The sequence below is a fragment of the Ammospiza caudacuta genome, chromosome 15 (genome assembly GCF_027887145.1).
Source record: "Ammospiza caudacuta isolate bAmmCau1 chromosome 15, bAmmCau1.pri, whole genome shotgun sequence".
In the NCBI taxonomy this organism is placed as follows: domain Eukaryota; kingdom Metazoa; phylum Chordata; class Aves; order Passeriformes; family Passerellidae; genus Ammospiza; species Ammospiza caudacuta.
This window is the reverse complement of record NC_080607.1, coordinates 14,325,963-14,348,272: the sequence shown is the minus strand read 5'-3', so window position 1 is coordinate 14,348,272 and position 22,310 is coordinate 14,325,963. Positions and strand designations below refer to the sequence as shown.

The following is a 22,310-nucleotide window of genomic DNA, read 5'->3' as shown; positions in this document are numbered from 1 at the left end:
CATGGCTAAGGTTTCCAGTGGATCTCAACCCATGTTGAGCTTAACAGGCTCTGAAAAACTTCTAAATTTATTTCTTAGTGTTACCAGTCTGGGAATTACATGCCCTGCTGTAAATAATTTGTTACCAAGAAAATTTGTTCTCCTTTCTGACTGCAGCAGACATCAGGCAACCAGAAGTGGGAGGCAGATTTTTGGCTCTAATACATAACCAACACAATTAAATGCAGATGAACAGGTGAGGCACATCCCTCCATGGACCAAAGTAAGGAAAGATGTTATTTTAAATTAAATCCTTGTGATATTTCTGGTTGTCCAACCATTGAAACACCAAAGAAAAAAATCCCACTTGAGTGGAATTTTACTCAGGATGCCACATATCCAATGAAAGGCACATTTAGCAGGCTCAGGGCACCTTCTCTCCCACGGGCTGATCCATAGGAGTGTCTCAGCATGTTGCAGTGCCAGGCAGTGCTTTGCTCCACTGGCAGATGTCCCCCTGTGACATTTACACCCCGAGGTTCTAATCCTGCAATTACCCATTAGGGAAACCATTATGCAGGTGCCAACAGAGCCATCCCAGGGGGAGAATGGTGGCTCTGGTTGGTCCTTTCCTCTTTCCCAGCCCCAGGATGCCTCACTGAGTTTCTGCAGGCAGAAGGTGCTGGAGCAGGTTCAGCTCTGCAGTGATGACAGGATGCTGTCGGCTCCTCTTGAATGGAGCAGTTGGGCTGATTGTTGCCTTCCTATTAGTGAGGGTAAGAAAATAATGAGTCATTATTGAAGGGTGCTGGCACGTGGGCAGAGCTCTGAGGTGCTGGGGAGGGCCCAGTGGCACCCCTGGCACAAGGACACAGCCACACTCCGGAGCGTGGGGCTCACACAGCCATGGGAGAGGGGAAATGCAAATCCTGGGATGGGGACAAAGCTCCCAGTGTGTGACAGGGCTGGCATGGCAGAATGCTCTCCTCAATCCCATCCTGCAAAAGCCCTCATCTGAAGGTGACAGCAGCCACCGAATGGAGGTGTTAAAGAGAACTGACGCATCCGATAAACTCCAGCTGTCGCCTCCAGTCAGCGTCTCCTCTCCTTCCCCTGCCTGGGCCTCTTCCCTTGGCTAATAGCCCTAATGATTAAGATGGAAAACAGTTTTTTCTTCTTTTGCTTTCAACCTCAAAGGTTGATCTTTGGTTATTTTCCCTTTTCTTCTTTAACAGTCTTAATCTCAAGGAAGGGGCAACTCAAACCCAGGAAAGTCAATGGTTTGCTGCTGGACCTGTTTTTCATAGGAAAATTGTGATAGACCTTTAGGATGATTTTCTGTATGTCCCAGCAAAACTATGCTCCAGACCCTGTGCTCAGTACTTTCCTTTTTCTCTCCCAGCTCCTGTTTAAGAGATCAGACTTGAAGCTTTTTTCCCTTGCTGCAAAAAGTCTTATAAAACAGATCAGAGGGCCCAAACCAAAGTCTCTAGGTCACACTCAGGTCACATAATTTAGTCTGAAACATATTATTTTGCTTCCTTTCCTGGTTGAAAGTTCAGTGAGGTGATAAAGGGTGATCTTCAAACTACTGTGAGCTACTACAGTGGCCAAAATGTAATTAAATTAATAGAGTGTATTTTTAAAAATTGTTTTATAGAGTGATTTTCTCATAGCTTAACCTTAGCCAAGGGAAAGGTGAGACTGTAAAGAAAATCAGCAAAGAATTAAAGGATGCTGCAGAAGCATTGGCTGCCAGTATATATTACCCACTAATCAGAGCTAAAAATGGTGTTTCTTGGTGGGGAATAAGGATTGTTGTGCAACAATTCTGAGTTGAGGTGAAAAGATTCGTTTGAAATTCCACCCTGGTACCCTATATATATATATATATCGGCACTGATCAATCCATCACTTTACCTCAAGATGCTGTTTTGGCTAGAGAAATAAAAATCTTCTAAATTAATTCCTACTCCTGTCTCAGGGGTACTGTGGAAAATTACCCAGTGGTGAAGAATGTCACTTACTAACATCACGTTCTGCCCAAGCAAAATGGTTGGTGAATTAATGTAAATAACCCACAGTATTTTGCTTTACATCTCCACCATCAGTTAGAAATCTCACAAAGAAAATGAATCAATGAGAAAATGAAGATCTGATCCCTTGATGGGTTTTTTTTTTTTTCAATAGTGGCTATTTTGAAAGAAACCCTCTGCTTACTTACATGAACAACACACAGAAAAGAGTTAAAAGTGGCACATTATCTTTCCAGTGACATATTTAGCCAGTTATTCAGGCTATAATGAAGCTGTGTAATGAAGTCAATGTCCTTGAAAGTTCTTCATCAATTTTTTTCTCATCTGTCAGCATATCCACTTGCCGACACAATATTAATTAAACACAACATTTCCTGGAGTGTTGAAGTGAAGTCCCATCACTGATAATGAACAGGTTTAGGAGAGTCACATCCCAACAAAATTACTTTTTAAACCAGCCTTATTAAGCAGAAAATTAGACCTAAATCACCCTACAACATCCTCATTAAAAGCCACTGATCCTTGGCTGCTTCTATGTTCTAACATCTTTAATTAGCAAACTGCTAGTCTATCTGCCATGATAAATGCTATTAATCTTACCTTTCATTTGCTTTCTCTTAACCTATCGTTTGCCCACTTCAGGGAGACACAGGCTTCCAGCAGGACTCGTTTTACTGTGTTTAATGTCCTTGTGAGGATGAAAAATGGGGCAGTCGCGGGTTAAACGCGATGACTCTCTCCACCCTTGCTCCATCACTGAATTTCAGAATTTGTAGATATCTCGGGTGGCAGACTTGAGGGAAAATTAAGAGCATTTTCCAGTGGATATGTATGGAATGCTGTTGTCAAACCCTGGTAGTAAATCACAGTGCAACTGCAGTTCAGTGCCCTCTCTGCTGCCCTGCTTTAACCATGGAAGAGTTATGGACATCAATTAAAAAAAACCTTCTGGGTGTCTGTGCAGGCTCCACCCAGGGAAAAGAAAAGCTTTAAAAACACGATTGCATTTTAGAATGGTAGCTACTAAATCTGCAACTTTTGAGGAGCCTTTACAAAGCGTGACAGCTTCACAGCCTCCTTAACATTTGTTCACAGGAGCTCCAGAATACATCAGGACAAATAACACACTGCATCAGGCCACTTTCACATGGCATTAGTCAGAGGCAAGTGCACAGTGCAGTGCCATACTATGCATTTCAGAAATGCACTGCTGTTTGCTGTGTTCTCAGGTGCAAAATGCCATCCTGGATGTGCACTGCTTTTTTCCCCACTTTATAGCTGTGGAATTGGGGCTTTTCCATTCATTCAGGCTGATTTTTGCAGTGTGTCTGAGCATCATCTTCTTACAGCAAATAACATCAACCATGTTCAGCTCACAGCTCCAGGGCAACAGAGAAGTACAAATTTACCCTCCCTCAAATATCTTGTGATAAATTCAGTTTGCCTGGGGGTCAGTCTCTTCTCCCAAGTAAGGAGTGATAGGACAAGAGGAAATGGCCTCAAGTTGTGCCAGGAGAGGTTTAGTTTGGAAATTAGGAAAAACTTCCTCACAGAAAGGGTTGTCAAGCCCTGGCAAGGGCTGCCCAGGGCAGTGGTGGAGTCACCACCCCTGGAGGGATTTAAGAATGTGGTATTTGTGCACGTGGTTTAGTGCTGGGGTAACGCTTGGATGATGATCTTGGAGGGCTTTTCCAACCTAAACTATTCCAGGACTCTGTGACTCAATAAATCTTTCTAATGGGCCTCTGAGAGAGGCTCTGCCCTGTCTGAACACTCCAAGTCCCAGAGGCAGACACTGTCCACAACCCTCAACTTTCAGAGCTTAACTCTGATATTTGTCAGCATAATTCACTCCATGTGCCCCTATTCCTTTATCTCTTTCATTGTTATCATCCCATATTATTTAGTGACCAGACTTGCCTCCCACAGATACAAACACTTTCCCTTGGCAGCCTTAATGAAAACTGCTTTTAATTTCACATTGCCCTGGGTTATTCTGGCTGCTGATGGGCTGCTTCTTATTGGGGACAGATTATTCTAACTGCTAGGAAACCACGACCTTTTAAGCTTTCATTACAAGTCCTAATTCTAGCACTAGGCTGTGAGGCAGAGGCTCTTCTCACTGTGTTCCTGCCCCTGCAGACCAGGCATCTATTCTGAGCTATCTGTGCAGCTTCTGCAGCCAATGCCAAGAGATAAGCATCCCCAGAAGGCGACTTGTCCACCTATTCTACAGTGACATGAATTACCCTTGGGAAGCTGTTATCTATTATTCCTCAGGATGGAGACAGCCCAGGCTTAATTAGTTGTCTGACTTTTAGATGTTGAGTTAGGTACAATAATCTGACTACCAGTGATATTTTTTTTTTCATTCTGGAGCAGATGAGTCATGATTCATATGCAAGGATTGCACTCGTGAAGCTGTGCTTTTCTAATGAAACCCTTCTCTCACCCCCAATATGTTTCCATTATCTTGCCATCAGGAAATAATTTTTTTCTCCTGCACATGAAGACACATGACATGCTCATTTACCCACACACGTGCGAAACCAGATTAACTACTCCATAAATTAGTTAAAAGATTTTCCCAGAGAAAATGAAGAGGAAAGACATGTAATTTCCACTTTTCAGCTCTTGAATGAATGAAGACACTTTGTCTGGTCTGTACATGACTATTTAGACAGACACTAGAAATCAGGATTTCTGGATTGTGATGGCCAAGTTTATGTGAAAAGAGCTTCTCCAATCCACCATAAGTTATTCATGTTTTTACCTCAAAATCAATGTCCACTGTGTTGGAAGGTTTTTCATATTTGGCTTAAACTCTACCATCCCCTGTCTCTAAATCTGGGGTATGCTACTCCTGAATTTTAACAGCTGGACCAAATGAAACCCCAAACTCAGGGTAAAACCACATCTCAATGGAAATTGAGATCAGAATAAACTTCAGTTCTAACTCAAAGAGAGTGTTTCAGGTCAGCAGCTGGGATAATGTGGTGAATGAATCATAGGTCAGTGCAGCAAACTGGCTGAAAATCATTAGAGAGTCATCAGAATATTTGTGGTGAAATAAATATCAGCCTTGGCCATGATGGGATGGGTTCTGGGGCATTCCTGCCTGAGCAGATACCCCTTACATCACTGCCAGGATGAGCCACTCTGTGCTGGCCAAGGCCCAACAAAAGCCTAGCCCACAGCCCCTCAGAGCTCTCAGAAGTTTTTAGATTATATTAAAGTGAAAAAAAATTAGTGTTACTCCAATTGCAGGTTCTGATGGGAATGACACTCCAGTGCAAATGAGCAGACACACACATTTCTGTCTGGGCTGAATAAATTTTTTCCATGCCTTAGCTTGGTCACTTAGGTTGTCTCCTTTGAACTGGAGCACTCCTCATGTCAGTTCCATTAATGCCATTGAGTAGATGAAAATAGTATTTTATTCTAGAAAGTAGTATTTTATCCCAGCCATTAAGAGTGTTTCAGCCAGCAGAACTCTCTGAATGTGTATTGAGGTGGTACACAGGAAATCATAGCAAGGGCCAGGGAGTAGAAATGAAATATCAGAATCTGCCCAAATAATGCTGTTCACAAAAAGTGAATTTTGTGATGCTGACATGAGAAGATTCTCTGAAGCCAGGAAAGTGATGCTGGTGCACAATAAGTGTCAGAAATGGATTAACTCCAAAATATGGGTGTCAGACTGGGAGGTGAATTACAGGTGTGCACCGGGGCTGGTTCAAAACCAGAGGCTAAGGAGGGATGTGACTACACAAATAAAAAAATCCCAGTTGGAAGTGCCTGTTTCCCTGCAAAAAGAAACACAAGGAGTTGCTCAGCCAGTGGTAGCACCTCCTCCTCCTCCCACAGTGTACCAGCCCTGCCTCCTTGCTGGGGTTAGCAGCTCTGTGCAGGGCTCTCTCTGGGGCTGAGCCCGTGGCTCGAGCAGCGACAGAGACACAGAGAAAGCAGCAAAGGACAGCCTGGCAGTGACACTTCACGTTACAGACTGCTGCTTTCCCAGAGCCAGGATCCAGGCTGGAATCTTTGCAGGGCAGCAAGAAGAGGGCAGGGAGCTCAGAGAACCAGAAAGATGCTTTTGGCAGCGAGGGCAAGTTTCTGTAGCAAAGCATTTCATAAACTCTGGCCCAGATTCTCCCCTATGACTCGACCAGGCTGAGCACAAGCTGAGGATTGGAGAACAAAGATGGCTTGGAGCCACCTTTCTGCTTCTCCCCTCCCGAGCAGCTGGGGACTGGCTGGTCCCCAGGGTAGGTTCAAGTCGCCTCAGGCTGTTGTAGCAGCAGGAGACTGCTAGAAAATAGCCAAGATATAGCTACAGCTCCTTCCCAATTGGCTGTCACTGCTCCAGAAGGAGCCAGGAGGTGACTTGGGTGACACCACTGCCACAACAGAGGGTTGATCTTCCCAGGGACCCCGAGCGTGAGGAGGGAGAGGGAAAATGTCAGTGTGGATGCTGCCGGGGAGGCAGAGCAATGTGTGGCTTATCTGGGGAAGCAGGAAGCACAGATCATCTAAATTCAGATCTGGTGAGCCACTCACTGCAGTCCCTGTGTGTCCACGGGCACACGCCTTGATCTTTTCTGTGCCTCAGGGCAAGGCAACTGGAGAAGGAAGTTGAAAGCAACAGAATTTCACTGAAATGATCAGATGCCGCTTCCAAATTGGATTTAACTCTAAAAGCCAAAACAAAATAAATATCTACAGGCATGCACACTCGATGTGGTCAAAAATTAATTTATCATGTATTTGTACAGGAGTAAGTCTGTCTGCAGGTTGGATCAGAAATCCACCAAGGGCAGAGGACTTACAGGGGAGAGAATTTGTAAGGATGAGAACTTCAATAGGTAGTTGAAAACAAAAAGAAAAGGAAAAGCATTTGCCTGACAGGGAATTTTGGGTTTGCTTTTGGTGAAATAAAATATAAGACCAACCCAAAGCGCCTACATAAGAGAGAAGCAGCAGAGAGAAGGTGCTCTTTGTGCATTGCTTACCCCCAAAAAAGGTTTTTGTGGACTGCTACAAGTAAGCACCTGAAAGAGGAGTCAAGTCAGACAGGAATGAGCTCTCCTGTGTTGTGCAATCTCAAAGTACCAAGATTATTCTATACAGTGCCACATCCAATTGCAACAGGAACCATTAGGAGTAATGGAGCTCCTGTAACTAAAGTGTTTTCTGTCCTCAAATCTTCCAGGAAACCGACTGAGGCACGAGAGGGAAAAAGCCGAGGGGAGAAAACTTGTTAGAAGTAAAATTGTATTTTCTTGGACATTGGAAAGGATGTAAGACTGAGCCAGAGGCCTCCAAGTCAGCAGCCATTTTAACATTTTGCGAGAGATTTTCATCTTTTTCCCCTACAGCCTCAGTTCTGCTGTAAACACTGAGTGCACCCACTATGGCTGTCAGCTGGGGAGTTTGCTTTACACTGAAGCTGCCAGGAGATAAAAAATACTTAAGGTAATGTAATTCTCAAATGAAAGGCATAAGGATTTCTTCATGACATCTGTGTGAAGAGTGCAGGACGTGAGATTTACTTTCAGCAAATCAATAAAAATAGGATGGATGCATTTGGAAACCAGAGAAAGCAAAGGTGTGCTGATTCTCTGTCATTCTCACTGCAAAGCTGCCAGTGGCACAATGGGAAACCAACACCCTGTACTGTCCCAAAACATCACTTCTTTTTATTAAGGATAAAATAAAAGGATGAAAAATATTATTCATGAGTTTGTTGGCTTGAACAAGCCAAAGCAATTTTTCAGGAGACCAGGGGTTTTCATGCAATGGCATTTCCTGTGCTCCAGTCAAATGATGTTGTACAAAGTTTCATGAAAACATAATAAAACCATGCCGGTAAAGCAACCAAAAAATGTCAGAAAAAAAGAAACAGAAGGTAAATAAATTGTAGCAACACTTATTCATGCAGGCACACATGAAGACACTACACATATGCATCAACATATGCATTTTACACTGACAAACATGCCCACACACAATACCACATTCACCAGCACAACCTAATTTTGAAAGTGTTTTCTTCAACAATCGAATGGGTGCCCTTTGCTTGAAGGCAAACACAAGCACAATAAATCCCTTACTGGTAGCACTGAGGAGGAAGCATTACTGCAGACTCTGGAAAAGTTCAGCACTGGTAAATTCTGATGAACACCATTACTGTGATTACTGCTCGGGCACAGATATGCCCGCCTCATTGTCATTTCTTATACTACATCAAGCACAGGCTGGTGGGGACCTAGTGCTGCTGTCGCCCAACTGAATGTGACCTTTTTTGGGTGACCGCGCTGCAGTGGGGGTTTTCCTCCTCCTCTGGGAAAGCGTGAATTAAAAAAAAAAAAAAAAGCAAGAAAAAAAAATCAGACCAGAGGATGCAACGTAAGGTTTTAATAAGCCCAGAAATTAAATAGATGAGCTTTTCGCTTTTAAATGTCAGCGTTGTGGCTTCCCTGTCATTCGCGGCAGGAAAGGGAAGGGGCTGAATATCCTGGGATGTGGGGAGTTTTAAAGTGCATAATGATGGCGATAAAAATCCATAATGTCAGTTGCCTTGTGGCAATCAACAACCATTTCACATTATGCTTGCATCTTAAGGTTTGCGGCCAAAAAACAGATTTGCCTGTGTCTCATTAAAATAACGAATGCAGTCCGAATGGATCTGCAATGATTCACTGTACGTCACACTAAATCACAGCGCTCCTTGGAGCCAACTGACTATGGCCTCATTACTTTAGACAAAAGTGGGCTTGGAGGAAAAGCTGGGGTGATGTTTTTTTGCTCAGCCATGTTTTTCCCTTTGAAATACTTAAGGCAAAAGAGCGGATAGGGTTTTTTTCCCCCATTGGTAGCCGAGGAAGGTTGGGTTATATTCATAGTACGATTCCGTATCGATACACGCAAACGCACAAAACATCAATGTTAGCGTGGGGGAAGAGGAACTGAGCAAATACAAATGGCATTAACGGAGCAGATTTTAATGAACACGAATCACTGATGAATTGGAGGACTTAAAAATTAAAATAAGCTGTTAAATAATTTAAATATAGATATATTTCAGCTGCTTCACCAGGGCAAGGAGTTCGAAAAGCAGCACGCTCCGCTCCTCTGTGTTGGAGGACCTTAAGTACTTGTGGTTTGTCTTCTGCAAGTCTTTGTTCTGCAAATTTCACTGCCTTAAGCATAACAAAAAAAAAATTAAACCCTTTATTTTCACCCTGAATTGACTTGACTAAATATCTCTACACATTAGTTAATTGTAATGCTAATACTTAAGATTAATCAGCTTGACCTTAAAGAAATATGAGGGTTATGCTCAAAACTGTTTAGTTTTATAGGAATAAACATTAACTCAAATTTTACTATTGTGAAGTGAAGCTAAGACTATTTAAAATTAAATGGATAATTTAAAAACTGTATGTATTCATAAATACAAATAGAAATAAGAATTTGGGGTAATGGCCAAAAGAATTAAAGTGAATTTTGATTATGAAGAGATTATATAAAGTCCTTGGTGAAAATCCTACCTCAAAACATCTGAAAGAATGGCAAAGATCTCAAATGTATTATTGGTTTTGATAATTAGTTCCATTTTCTCTTATGCACATATACTTTATTGTAAAGAGAAAGTGCTCGATATTAAGCTATTTTCCCACAAAAACCACATGTAAATGTATTTCTAATCTGATCACAAAATAAATACCATTTAGGTATTTTTTATTTCAGGCAGGAGAAAAACTTCCTGAGAAACATTCATGGAAAGACTGATTTAAATGTTATAAATCCCTGAAATTTTCATCTCCCTTTGAATGAAATGCCAAAGGGGATTAAAGACTAAAGACATATCACAAACAAATTTACATTATTAAAATTACTGTAATCAAGAGTCTTTTCTAGCCTTAATCAGGATTAGTGAAAACAAACCCCCCCAACTTTTCTACTGTGCAATACTAATCAAAATTCTATCAAATGACAGAGAACAATATAAAAGCAGTTTTGAAAATTGAAAATATTGGTTGGTGTATTCTAGCATTCTTTAGAAGCACTTTCACTGATTCAGATCAAAGCAACGATTTCTCTGCTGATAACTCACACGGCAAGGAACAAGCGCAGGTAAAACAAATTTCGGTAACGCTGAAATTTGTCAGTGTCCAATCTCTTCTTTTCAAGAGTCCACTCAAGGAACACACTTGATGAGCACAATGCTGTGGAAGTGAAACATGGAGTGCTTGGTTTTGTTCTCCTAAATTGTACACTAAATAATTCCAGCTGTGGCAAACTGGGCTGGAAACTTGCCACAGGATGTGCCACGGCTCTCGCTGCCGATGCGCAGGTTCGGTCTGAAAAGCCACAAAATCTTTAAGTGAGGGGTTTATCTATCATGCCCTACACTTTACACATGCTACAGGGCTGATATAATAAAGGTATAAAGTTTTTCTGGGCCTCTTAAAGGTGGCTTGAAGGATCAGAAAGCAGCACTGTGCCCTGGAGTGCCAAGCCCTGTCTTGCTGTCACTAGTATCACCAATGCTGCCAATTTGCAAATCTGCACCAGGGCTGGGCCCTACCTTCATTTCACCCTCAAAAATGTCTAGTGCTCTTATAAAATGGAAATTATAGAAATGTATATGTAAAGATCAATACCAGAAAAATTATCTGAGAACAGAAAGCAATCACTTTCTAAAGTCTTGGAAACAAGCTCAGCACGTAGCAATATTCAGGTATTGCGAGAGAATGACACAAAATCACTGATATGGATCAAAGGACAAGGAAAGCTTCATGATTCTCATGCTTCTTTCCAGGAACTCCAACTGATTAAACTTTCTGCTGGTATCTGAGGTAGACAGCTGGCTTTTGTGTCTTCCATCTTCAAACCTGTTGCTTCCCTGTATTTGGTTGAAGAGCATTTTACCTGGCAGGCTCAAGACTGCTAATGTCAAACCTGGGCTGATGCAGTGCAAGCTGGCAGCAGTTTCCAATCTCCTATTAGTGACATTATATATATTGGTTTGTAAAACCTTCATTTTTGGTTAGTAACAAGAATTACACAAGTTAAAAAACACAACAGACAGTGAAGCAGTATTTCCCATTTCTGACACTTCTTGCTGTTCAGTCTTGGAGTTGAAAGAAAAAATAAGTGAGGTTAGGAAACAATATATTATATTTAATTAAAAGTTGGCATTATGTTTTCTTCCAAGTATGAACAAATCAGGATAATAAATACATTAGAACACATGTCTGTATTTCAATTCCATTTGAGCATACCCAATAAATTCTTCTTAGGGGGGAAAAAAAAAAGAGCAAGCATCATAACAAGAACATTTGAACAGAAAAAAAAAATCTTCAGTTTTTCTCAAGTCCTCCCTTCATATTCTCTGAAACACCAAATGGAAGGAGACACTTAAAACCTTACATGGTACACAAAATATGCCAGAGAAGGGGAAAAACAAATGACAAGTACAGGACTTCATCCTCAGGATAACCACACACAGCTGCAAGGATGGCACTGATGCTTCACACACACAAATGCAATGGTCAGCTGCTCGTTTATCCCCTGCCAACAAAATCATCTTTGAGAAGTATTCGGCATTCACTTGGTAGCAGTTTCAGCAGCAGCTCAGAGCAGATGCCTTCCTGCCATGGGAAACGCAGAATGGGCTCCACCTAAGCAGCAGCTAAAATCCTGCAAGCCAGGGTGGACAGAAGCAGCTCACAGGACTGAACTTCCAGATTAACTGAGAAGTTGGTCGACTTTCTTTGAGTTTAATATTGTTTGTTGCAGGAAAAGTTACGATTCATCTTCTTTTTCCTTTTGAATTAAAACCATTGTACTTTAAGGCTAACTGCCTTTAGTATTGTTTTGATAAATTCTGCACTTGTTTTTACTACCTGGCCTTATAACAGCACTTAAATAGTCAAACTTGCTATTTTTTCCTTTAAAAAAAAATTAATGCAGGTGTTTTCTTCTGTATTTGAAATTCCTTACTTAGCCTCCTGATATCATTTAATTCCAAGTGGGCTCTTGAAGAGCCTTCTAAATATTTCAAGAACTCTCAGAAGGTAGAATTTTAGGGTTCTAGGTAGATATGATAGTATGAGCAAGTTTTTACTGACATAAATGAAAGGAAGAGATTTAAAACAATCACTGTACTAGAATCCATAATTCCAAAAATAGCTTGTCTCAGACTGTGAAGAGTTTTTAGGCTCTGAAATTAGTGAGACTTCTTTTTTGGGCCATAATTATTTGACAAAGAAGCAATTACAAATTCCATTCTTTTTAGCCTTAAGTCTTTAACTAAACTAAACTCACATTAAATATTAAGCTGTTAAATACTTTATTCTCTAACTATTTTAGTTTTGGTGAAAAATGAACAGTTAAGCTAATTACCATTTAAATATTTTCAATCTTCTCTAATTTTAACCAGAAATAACATACATCTACTTAAAAAATTATAATTCTCTGTTAAACTGGCTTTTTTTTTCCCAAATATTTCCTAGCAACAACTCAGTCTGCAAAATTTTGAGTGACCTTTGCTGATCTGCAGTTTCCAGTCATTTTTGCTTCAGTAGGGGTTTTGGTTTGTTTTTGCTTCATCAGATGTGCTTTAAGAGCATTTTCAAAATTTGCTTTTACAGAAAAAGGTACAAGAGATAAATTGTTCTGTAAAACCAGTAAATTTCCCCCCCCCTTTTTTTTTAATTACAGGAAAGAAATAAAGATATAAAAATGGAAATGAGCAGGAACCAGTTTTAAACATATGTCTTTATGAATAAGGCTTAATCACACACTTTGTTTTCCAAACACAAAAAAGTCTTTTGGAAATGTATTAATTAAAATTAAGTGCCATGGACAAGCAAGCGCTTCGGAGGGATGGCAGTCCTTTTCAAATTAGCATAACACTAGCGACAGGCATGGAAATTGGTTTAATAACCCTAAATAGTTACACCCCACCCCTAACACAAATGGCCACGGACAGCTCGAGCCCCTGAGGCTGCGACTGTACCAGTTTGTGTGGTTGCTCTGACATTGGGTGGGTATTTCCAACCCCAACAGAAAGCACTGAATGCACCTCTATTATTATTATTATTATTATTATTATTATTATTATTATTATTATTAAATTACTAGTGAAGCATACAAGGCACCAAAGCATTGAACAACAGAAACCAGAAAACCAAAGTAACCCAACACAAGTGACACGGAGAGCTCGGCCAGCGCGAGATGCACTTTGTAACTTGTACGAACACAGTCAGTATTGGCAAGAGATCATTAGCTCAGCCACGATATTAAGTGGCCCAAACCCCAGGTGCAGATCTATGGTTAAGCTGTAGAGAGAACTGAAAACCAAACAAAGGGATAAGCAGAGTTTTTAAAGAGATTTCCTTCCCTGCCATGTTTTTCATAGGGGTGCTCAGGGCTAAGCTCGCTGCTACAATAACCCCAGTCAAACACCACTTTCAGGGCACAGCATTCCCCAGCAAGTGTCAGAATACACAGCCTAAACCCCTGCTCGCTTAACTCAGAGTCAGACATAAACAACATTTTTTTGTGTGCTCATGATTCAGGAGAAAGTGGAGAAAAAATGCAAATCCCTGCTGATAAGGAGCTGAATATCCACAAGCTTTTCCCAAGTATTCTGATCATTCCCCTAAGTTCACACAGCTGCTCCTGCCACATCCATCTCTGCTTTACCTGACTCCAGCAGGGGTTTTGCAGGGACTGCCAGGTGGTTTTAGAGACATGTAGGACAGAGAAAGTGGTTATTCATGTCTTTTATTTATTATAAATACATATAAATATGTTAAGTCACCTTTTGCTTTGTTTATCATGATGAGCAACGACTTTGGAAAATCATCCGGAAAACTTAACCAAGCTGAGAAACAGGCAAACAGCAAGCATTAGCATACAATCACAGGTTCCTCTCAGTCCAAGAACGGGTTAATTTTTTTAAGAGAGAAAAGAAAAAAAAGCATCTTACTTTGAAGCATCAATTGTTTTAGCAAGAGTACTGGACTTCCCCCCTCCCGTGAGCTCCGACCAAAGGATTTCCATTTGGATTTTAGGGTGCAGTCCAACCCCAGCTGGCTACACAGAACCCCCTCCGCCCACGATTCTGAAACATTGCATAGTTTGCAGCTGGATTTTGCTTCCCCTTCCTCCTTTTAATCTATTTTTAACACAGGTCGATCATGCCAAAGCACATTCACTGAGGTTTCCATTTCCAGATCTCTCTCCCTCTCTGTTTTTCTACAGTTCTGTTTCAAAACCGCTCAAAAACTTTGTAGCTCAGAGCAAGCGAAAAGCAACATTACGCTCACAATCCACTGACAGGCTGGGAAGGAAATAAGTCTACAGATGAAGTTGCATGTGAGGGGTGGGAACTAAATAAAGTAGAAAGTGGGTGGTTTGGGGGGGTTCCACGTGAACTTCCAAATATTTCCAAACGGGGAGGAGGGGAGTATTTAAGAAAAGAACAAAAGAGAAAGCCCAGACTTAACTGATGGAAGGAAGCCAGGGCTGATGGCAGTGGGAAGAAAAGTGCAGAGAAAGAAAACCAACCAACCAACCAAAAAGAAAAAAAAAACCCAAACCAAACAAAAAAAAAAAAAAAAAAAAAAAGAAGAAAAAAAAAATAAAAGAAAAGCCCGAAGAAGGCAGAAGTCAAGGCTTGTCGTTACAGTGTTTGCAGAGGGCGGAGGCGGCTCCTGTGAAGGCAGTGCATTTCTCGGGGCAGCCGGGCACGGCCGCGCCGCCGAAGGGGTACACGGGCGACTGTCCGAAGGGGTTGAGGGTGGCGGGCAGCGGGGCGCTCAGCGCCTGGCCCTGGTTCAGGTAGGCCACCAGCCGCCGCATCTCCTCCAGGGCCTGCGCCTGCATGAGGATGTAGTTCTTGGCCAGGAGCAGCGTGGCGATTTTGGAGAGTTTCCGCACCGAGGGGCTGTGCGCGTAGGGGATGACGGAGCGCAGCCCGTCCAGCGCGTCGTTCAGGTCGTGCATCCGCCGCCGCTCCCGCGCGTTGATGCTGAGGCGCAGCGAGCGCTGCTCCTTGGGCTTCTTGCCCAGGGCTCCCCCCTTCAGCTTCCCCTCTCGCTCGAAGCCCGCGCCGCCCTTCACGCCCGCCTCGAAGCCGTCCTCCTCGTCGCCGCTCTGCTCGCCGCTGCTCTCCGCGGACTTGCCCATCGCCCCGCCGTGGAAGTCCGCCCCGCCGCCGCCGGGGTAGGCGCCCCTCGGGCCCTCGGCGCCCCCGCGCACCGCCCCGTAGGCGAAAGGCGAGGGCCCGTAGCCCGGGGCCAGCGCCAGGTACGCCTCGCTGCCCAGCGACTTGAGCTCAGCCATCGCCGGGAGCCCCGCTCGGCCGCCGCTGCCTGGGCGCTGAGGAGGAGGAGGAGGCGGCCCCGCCGCTCCGCTCCGCTCGGCGCTGCGCCCGGGCTGGGGGCGGGCAGTGAGCGCACAACGGCCCCGCCGCGCTTATATCGGCGACAGGGGCCGCGGGGACAGCCGCCGCCAATCGCAGGGCAGCGCGCTCCCTTCCCTTCCCTTCCCTTCCCTTCCCTTCCCTTCCCTTCCCTTCCCTTCCCTTCCCTTCCCTTCCCTTCCCTTCCCTTCCCTTCCCTTCCCTTCCCTTCCCTTCCCTTCCCTTCCCTTCCCTTCCCTTCCCTTCCCTTCCCTTCCCTTCCCTTCCCTTCCCTTCCCTTCCCTTCCCTTCCCTTCCCTTCCCTTCCCTTCCCTTCCCTTCCCTTCCCTTCCCTTCCCTTCCCTTCCCTTCCCTTCCCTTCCCTTCCCTTCCCTTCCCTTCCCTGGATGCTGGAAGCTCAGGGAAGCACCAGGGCACTCCTGGTGCTTGAGATGCAGTCATGGTGGTTTAGGTGGGCACCTGTTGTTCAGGGACATTTCCAAGGCAAGGCCCTGCCTATTCCCATTTTCTTCAGGAGCTCACAGTGTTCCTCCCTTCCAGGAAATGTTTAGATCTGTGATGACCCTGCCCTTCTCTGAAGAGACCCTGCATTGTCCCCAGCTGTGGGTACCAGCAACAGAGTGTGACGCTGGGACAGGAGACAAACAAATGGTCTGCAGGATGGGAGGAATCATTACTGGGACTGGTGCTGTCTGATCCATGGAGGAGAATCTGAGGCAACCACTGGCAAAGGTGGAGCTGCATGGAGAAGGACAATCAGGATGTTTAGTCCCATATTCCTGCATCGAGGTGACAACAATGGCCTAAACTTTAATTGCAAGAGAAAGAGATCCCCATTTCTTTCTTTTCTAGAGTTTGGAGACTGGTTCGTGTTACTGAGGTTTGCTTTACAGATAGCATAAGGGCATTCCAGGCTTTCTCCATGTGCCTGGTCCAGGCCCCTCATGTGCCTGGTCTGCCTGGAAAGGATGGGATGAATCCTGGATCCTGTGCAGTGACACATAGCTGTGAGCAGGTGGATATTGCCTGCAGGCAGATGCAACCAGTTGCTGCAGATGCACCTGGCAGTTTATCTGCTGTAGTAAATAGGCTGGGTGTTACAGTGACAGGAGGCTCTTTCCAGAATGTGGTTTGTTTTTCTCAGGCCCTCTCTGAAGTTGGCTTATCCCCTTCCCATCAGCTCCCCGTGTGCTGTGTGCTAACGTGAAATGACGAGCTTGTCTCCCTCCCTTGTCCACATCAGAGCCAGGAGAGCTGAGATGAGCAGTGACACATCCAGCCCCAGCTGTGCTTGCAGAGCTGCTGCCTGAACAAGGCTGTTCCCCTGCAATCTGGGAGGTTGTGTTTCTGCTATTTGGAGGAGTGGAGCACACAAAGCTGGCTCTGTCCAAGCCTGGCATCACAGTGTGCAGCAGGTTTGTCCATCATACTTTTCACTGGAGTTCTCTTACCTCACCTCCAGTGTTTGAATGTTACAATATGGTCACATCTCCCTTTTGCTCCCCTTTTCAGGCTTATCCAACCATGAAGACCAATTACTGATTTTAGTAACTTAATTGTTTTATGAGAATTGAACCACTTAGCTACTCCTGGGACAGATCACTCCATATATTCATGGTGACACTCTATATATCCACTGTGACTTTCAAGTGCAAGTGAGCACAGCTTAACTTCTTTTCATCTCTGGAGCCAGTCCCATACTCCAAATCATAACAGACCAATGGAAGGAAGTACCAGAATATCATCACTGGCATAAGTAATTCCCATTAAAAGATGTAGAGGAAATGTTAAAAGCAGGAGTGTCCCCTGCTAGGAATTATTTACATTTTTGGTAACATGTTAAGATCTTGCAATGAGAAGCACCAGTACTGTTATAAACTTTCAGGAATTCTGGTTGTAAAGACATTCTGCAAATACTGCCAGCTTTCTAAGAATGCCATGTGTATCTAAGTGGGCTAAAAATTAGAAGCAAACACTTCTCACACAGGCTCTCCCATGGTTTATTAAACAGATTAGTTCTTCAAGGGTTATTTCAATGCTGAGGGTAGCTTGGAAGGTGCATCAGCTACAGCAGAACAGAGCAGGAGGATTTGATGCTTTGTATGTAATTCCAGAACACACAGCAGAGAGAAATCATTTGGAGTCTGTATGAATTTGAAATTCACTCAGGTTTAATGTGCTACCAAAAAAAGTGCACATGGAAAAATTTGCTTTGGATTTCTCCCTCAAACTGCAGCTGTTAATAGGCATCTTTGAAAATACTCAACCTGGTTTCTCACTGAAAACTGAGAAATGGGAATTTACATTTTGACATGTTGGACTAGAATAAAAAAAAGGGGGAAAAAAAAGGAAGACAAAAAAATATCAGAAAGGAGTGACTCGTGTGGAAGACCATGGCAGAAAATAAAATCTTTTCCAAGTGCTTTGGGGAAAAATGGACATATGCAGCAGGAAATAAATCTATCACAGATTGTTGAGTATTTACCAGCTTTAAAGTGGGATTTATTTCTTCCAGCGTTTTACATATTCAAAATTTGCTGTAAATATTTAATAATTAATAGCAGATTATAATTACTGATTATAACAGGTGATTGTAACAGGTATTGTAAGTTCTCAGGACAGGACCCATACCTTCACTAAGACTCTTTCAAGTCACAAACATTTTAAAAATAAAAGGCAGCATCAATGATTTGGTTACTACTGACCCTACATGTCCTTCCCGGGAGCGGTGCGGGTCTGTCGGGCCGTGTCTGTCTGTCTGTCCCTCCTGGGAGCGGTGCGGGTCTGTCGGGCTGTGTCTGTCTGTCTGTCCCTGCCGGGAGCGGTGCGGGTCTGTCGGGATGTGTCTGTCTGTCCCTCCTGGGAGCGGTGCGGGTCTGTCGGGCCGTGTCTGTCTGTCTGTCCCTCCTGGGAGCGGTGCGGGTCTGTCGGGCCGTGTCTGTCTGTCTGTCCCTCCTGGGAGCGGTGCGGGTCTGTCAGGATGGGTCTGTCTGTCCCTCCTGGGAGCGGTGCGGGTCTGTCGGGCCGTGTCTGTCTGTCTGTCCCTCCTGGGAGCGGTGCGGGTCTGTCGGGATGTGTCTGTCTGTCCCTCCTGGGAGCGGTGCGGGTCTGTCGGGCCGTGTCTGTCTGTCTGTCCCTCCTGGGAGCGGTGCGGGTCTGTCGGGATGTGTCTGTCTGTCTGTCCCTCCTGGGAGCGGTGCGGGTCTGTCGGGCTGTGTCTGTCTGTCTGTCCCTGCCGGGAGCGGTGCGGGTCTGTCGGGATGTGTCTGTCTGTCTGTCCCTCCTGGGAGCGGTGCGGGTCTGTCAGGATGGGTCTGTCTGTCCCTCCTGGGAGCGGTGCGGGTCTGTCGGGCCGTGTCTGTCTGTCCCTCCTGGGAGCGGTGCGGGTCTGTCGGGATGGGTCTGTCTGTCCCTCCTGGGAGCGGTGCGGGTCTGTCGGGCCGTGTCTGTCTGTCTGTCCCTCCTGGGAGCGGTGCGGGTCTGTCGGGATGTGTCTGTCTGTCTGTCCCTCCTGGGAGCGGTGCGGGTCTGTCAGGATGGGTCTGTCTGTCCCTCCTGGGAGCGGTGCGGGTCTGTCGGGCCGTGTCTGTCTGTCTGTCCCTCCTGGGAGCGGTGCGGGTCTGTCGGGCCGTGTCTGTCTGTCTGTCCCTCCTGGGAGCGGTGCGGGTCTGTCGGGCCGTGTCTGTCTGTCTGTCCCTGCCGGGAGCGGTGCGGGTCTGTCGGGATGTGTCTGTCTGTCCCTCCTGGGAGCGGTGCGCGTCTGTCGGGCCGGGGTCCGTCTGTCCCTCCTGGGAGCGGTGCGGGTGTGTTGGGCCGTGTCTGTCTGTCTGTCCCTCCTGGGAGCGGTGCGGGTCTGTCGGGATGTGTCTGTCTGTCTGTCCCTCCTGGGAGCGGTGCGGGTCTGTCGGGATGGGTCTGTCTGTCCCTGCCGGGAGCGGTGCGGGTCTGTCGGGCCGTGTCTGTCTGTCTGTCCCTGCCGGGAGCGGTGCGCATCTGTCGGGCCGGGGTCCGTCTGTCCCCGGGGCCGGGCTGGCGGTCCCGTGCTGACATCTAGCGACCACCGGAGGGGAGCGGGCACCCACGGCCCCCCGGCATCCCCCGGCTGCTCGGCACGGAGCCGGACGTGGGCAAAGCTGCAAATTCCGCAGTGACCCCAAGGCTGAGGGGCACAGTGAGAGCCGGGTGTCGGTGCGATCCCAAACCTGTGCTGTGGGTACCGGGAAATACAGCCCTGCCCACTGCTGCAAGGATCTTATATCCAGGAAAACACAAGGAGAGTGGAAAGCAAAGAGGTGTTCAAGCATTTAAATGTGTGGTTGGATCATTTTCTGTGGGTACCAAAGGAGGTGGGATGAGCGGAGTTACTTTGCTGGAAGCTCCCTGGAACTGCTGGGTGAATGTTTCATCCCGTGTAACCCCAGGAAACCAGCAAGAACAACTGTAGGAAAAGCACAAGCAGTGGCAATTTTGTGCTGGGTCTGGCTGTTTGGTGGGTAGAGATAAAATCTCCAGGTGGGAAAAGCAGGCAGAGCTGACTCTGGCAGGTGTGTGCCAAAGCCACAGGTCTGGGCTGGCCAGAGGTCATGGAAGTGTGATAGGAGTGCAACAACAACTGGAGCTGCTGAAGTGTTTGTGTTTGTGCTGGCTCCCTGTTTATCCCTTGTCTGCCACACAGCTGAGGCTTTCCTCCCAAAAATTCCTGAGGCATGCAGGAATGTACCAGTTTTATCCAGGGAAAGGAAGATCTTATGACTGAGGCACAGGACTCTGGATATGAGACTCCTGTTCTCAGTCCTGCAGCTCACTCGGCTCCTAACAAGGAGTTTGATTCTGCTTAATTTCTGAGAAATTAGGTGTGTGTGTAGAGCCTGTGCTTGTGACACTCCTACAGTAATTGTGTATTCATGGTGATATAAAAGGCAGTGAAAGCTTCCATTACTGATCCTGCAAAGATCACCACAATTCCTACAGCTTTTAAGAGCAACATGAAGAGTTTCAGTACAACAAAATGGTCACTCTTGGATTGTTCTTCAGACAAAGTCAGGCTTTCACCAGCAGTTGTCCATTGGAGGACCTAGGAGGGCATTTTGTGAAGGAGACTTCCAAAAGGGAAATCTTCATGCAACTTTAAAGGTTGTTTTGAAGAGTTTATTCAAAGTTAGAGTTTGTTTAACAAGTACAAGCCTCTGGGATAGGTTTTGCTCTGCTTATGTCACTCAAGTCATACTTTTTCCCCTTCACTAGATGGCAGCAAGAAGATAGCTATAAGGATTTGCAGGATTAGTATTATTTTTTTAAAAATACAGTAAACAGAGGGTTTTCAATTGGTTTCTCGTTTGAAAGGACTTCTTTAGCAGCCCGCTTAGATAGAAAGCTCTCAACAACCAAACCAACCAGCAGCAAGGTGGTCAAGACCAGCAGCAGAGGAGTCTGAAACATCTTTTCCAGATGGGAGAGGAGAGACTCAGCGTGGCCGCGGGTTTTGGTGCGTGTTTCAGCGGGGAAGGAGCGATTATCCGGTCTGCAGGTCCCTCTGCTGGCAAAGCCTCTTCTTGCATCAGCCGGGCTCGGAGGGAGCGGTGCTGCAGGGAGGGTTTGCGGGGCGCAGGAGGGACAGAACACCCAGCCAGCCTCAGCTGTGTGCCACAGGAGCCCCTGTCCCGAGGAGAACAAGGGCACATCATCCTCTCTCTCCCATCTGGCTCTGCTTCAACCTAGCAGAAGGATACGGGATGTTTAAATAGGATGTGCAGTTCTTGCTGCTCCCAAGTCCCAGACTCCTCCTCCTGCTCCTCCTGCCCGGTCTCCTGACACTACCAGCCCTTCAGCACTAGGACAGAGTTCTTTATGGCACCGAAAAATGCATGGAGGACCCTTAGCTCTGGCTACACCCTCTAAAAGCCGAGCAGCCCTCATTATTGCTTCTGCAGAGGGACGGGATGTACAGATACTGAGCCCCACACAGAGAGGAGTATGCAGGTATTTCAGGGAAAGCTTGAATTCTCTTATGCAGAACTTTATCCCAGAACTGCTGAAGAGAAGGCAGTGACAGGGACCCCAGCCACCCCTCGGAGGGCAAGCAAGGATGTTGCATTCCTTCAATGACATAAAACTGAGTGCTGGGGAAAGCATGGGGCTACATGATACCCAGGGGAAGGTGCTTGGTTTGCCAAGAGGAAAGTGTTGATGGAAGCAGCAGGATGCAGAAAACTCTGTTCAGAACTGAAAACTCTGCATAGTCATGGTGTGCCTTGGTCAAGGTGGTGCATGGTCAGACGGGCAGTCATGGGTTTGGTGTCTGTGCTCAAGCCCATAGAACAAACCCATGTTGTCACATCCTTCAACCTTAGAGGCACTGAGGAGGGTGAAGGGGATTCTCCTGCTCACTGACTTTCTGTTTTCTCCACTGACAGTGCTTGTTTGGCTCTCACACCTCTGCAGAAGTGACCCATGAGAAGAGGAGGTGACGCTTGAGGTGTTTGAGGGAGCTGGGTGTGACAGATGGCCCTGAAGGAAAACCAAAGGGGAAAGACTTTCCAGTGGCTCAGGGCTGCCATGAATGCAGAACGTGCCATGATTCAGGGAAATGGGGACAGACTTTCCATCAGAAGCCTTTTGAAGCATGGTTTGGGTACAGCATGATGTCCAGGCTTCTGCCCCAAACAAAAATGATTTGTTCTCTTTCCTGCTTTTCCAGGGGTTTGTGCTTCTCTGGGAACTTTCAGTTCCCTCCTGCAACGTGAATATCCCAACCTAATGAGTGAGGGAAAACTTGGCTGTTCTAATAAGGCAAGGGAGCAGTTGAAAATGGATTAAGAAGGGATTGAATGTGTCTTGTGAGAGCTTGGCTATTG

At 45.6% G+C, this 22,310-nt stretch overlaps 1 protein-coding gene across 1 annotated transcript; it reads right to left on the bottom strand.

The window, feature by feature from the left end:
* Positions 1-14,702: 14,702 nt before the first annotated feature.
* Positions 14,703-15,377, bottom strand: BHLHE23 (basic helix-loop-helix family member e23). Its single transcript, XM_058814944.1, has one exon. The coding sequence runs from the start codon at positions 15,375-15,377 to the stop codon at positions 14,703-14,705; it is 675 nt and encodes a 224-aa protein (XP_058670927.1).
* Between the last annotated feature and the right edge of the window lie 6,933 nt (positions 15,378-22,310).

What these genes read in the sequence shown, in the direction of transcription:
- BHLHE23 (XM_058814944.1), bottom strand. Translation starts at nt 15,377, where the DNA reads ATGGCTGAGCTCAAGTCGCTGGGCAGCGAGGCGTACCTGGCGCTGGCC.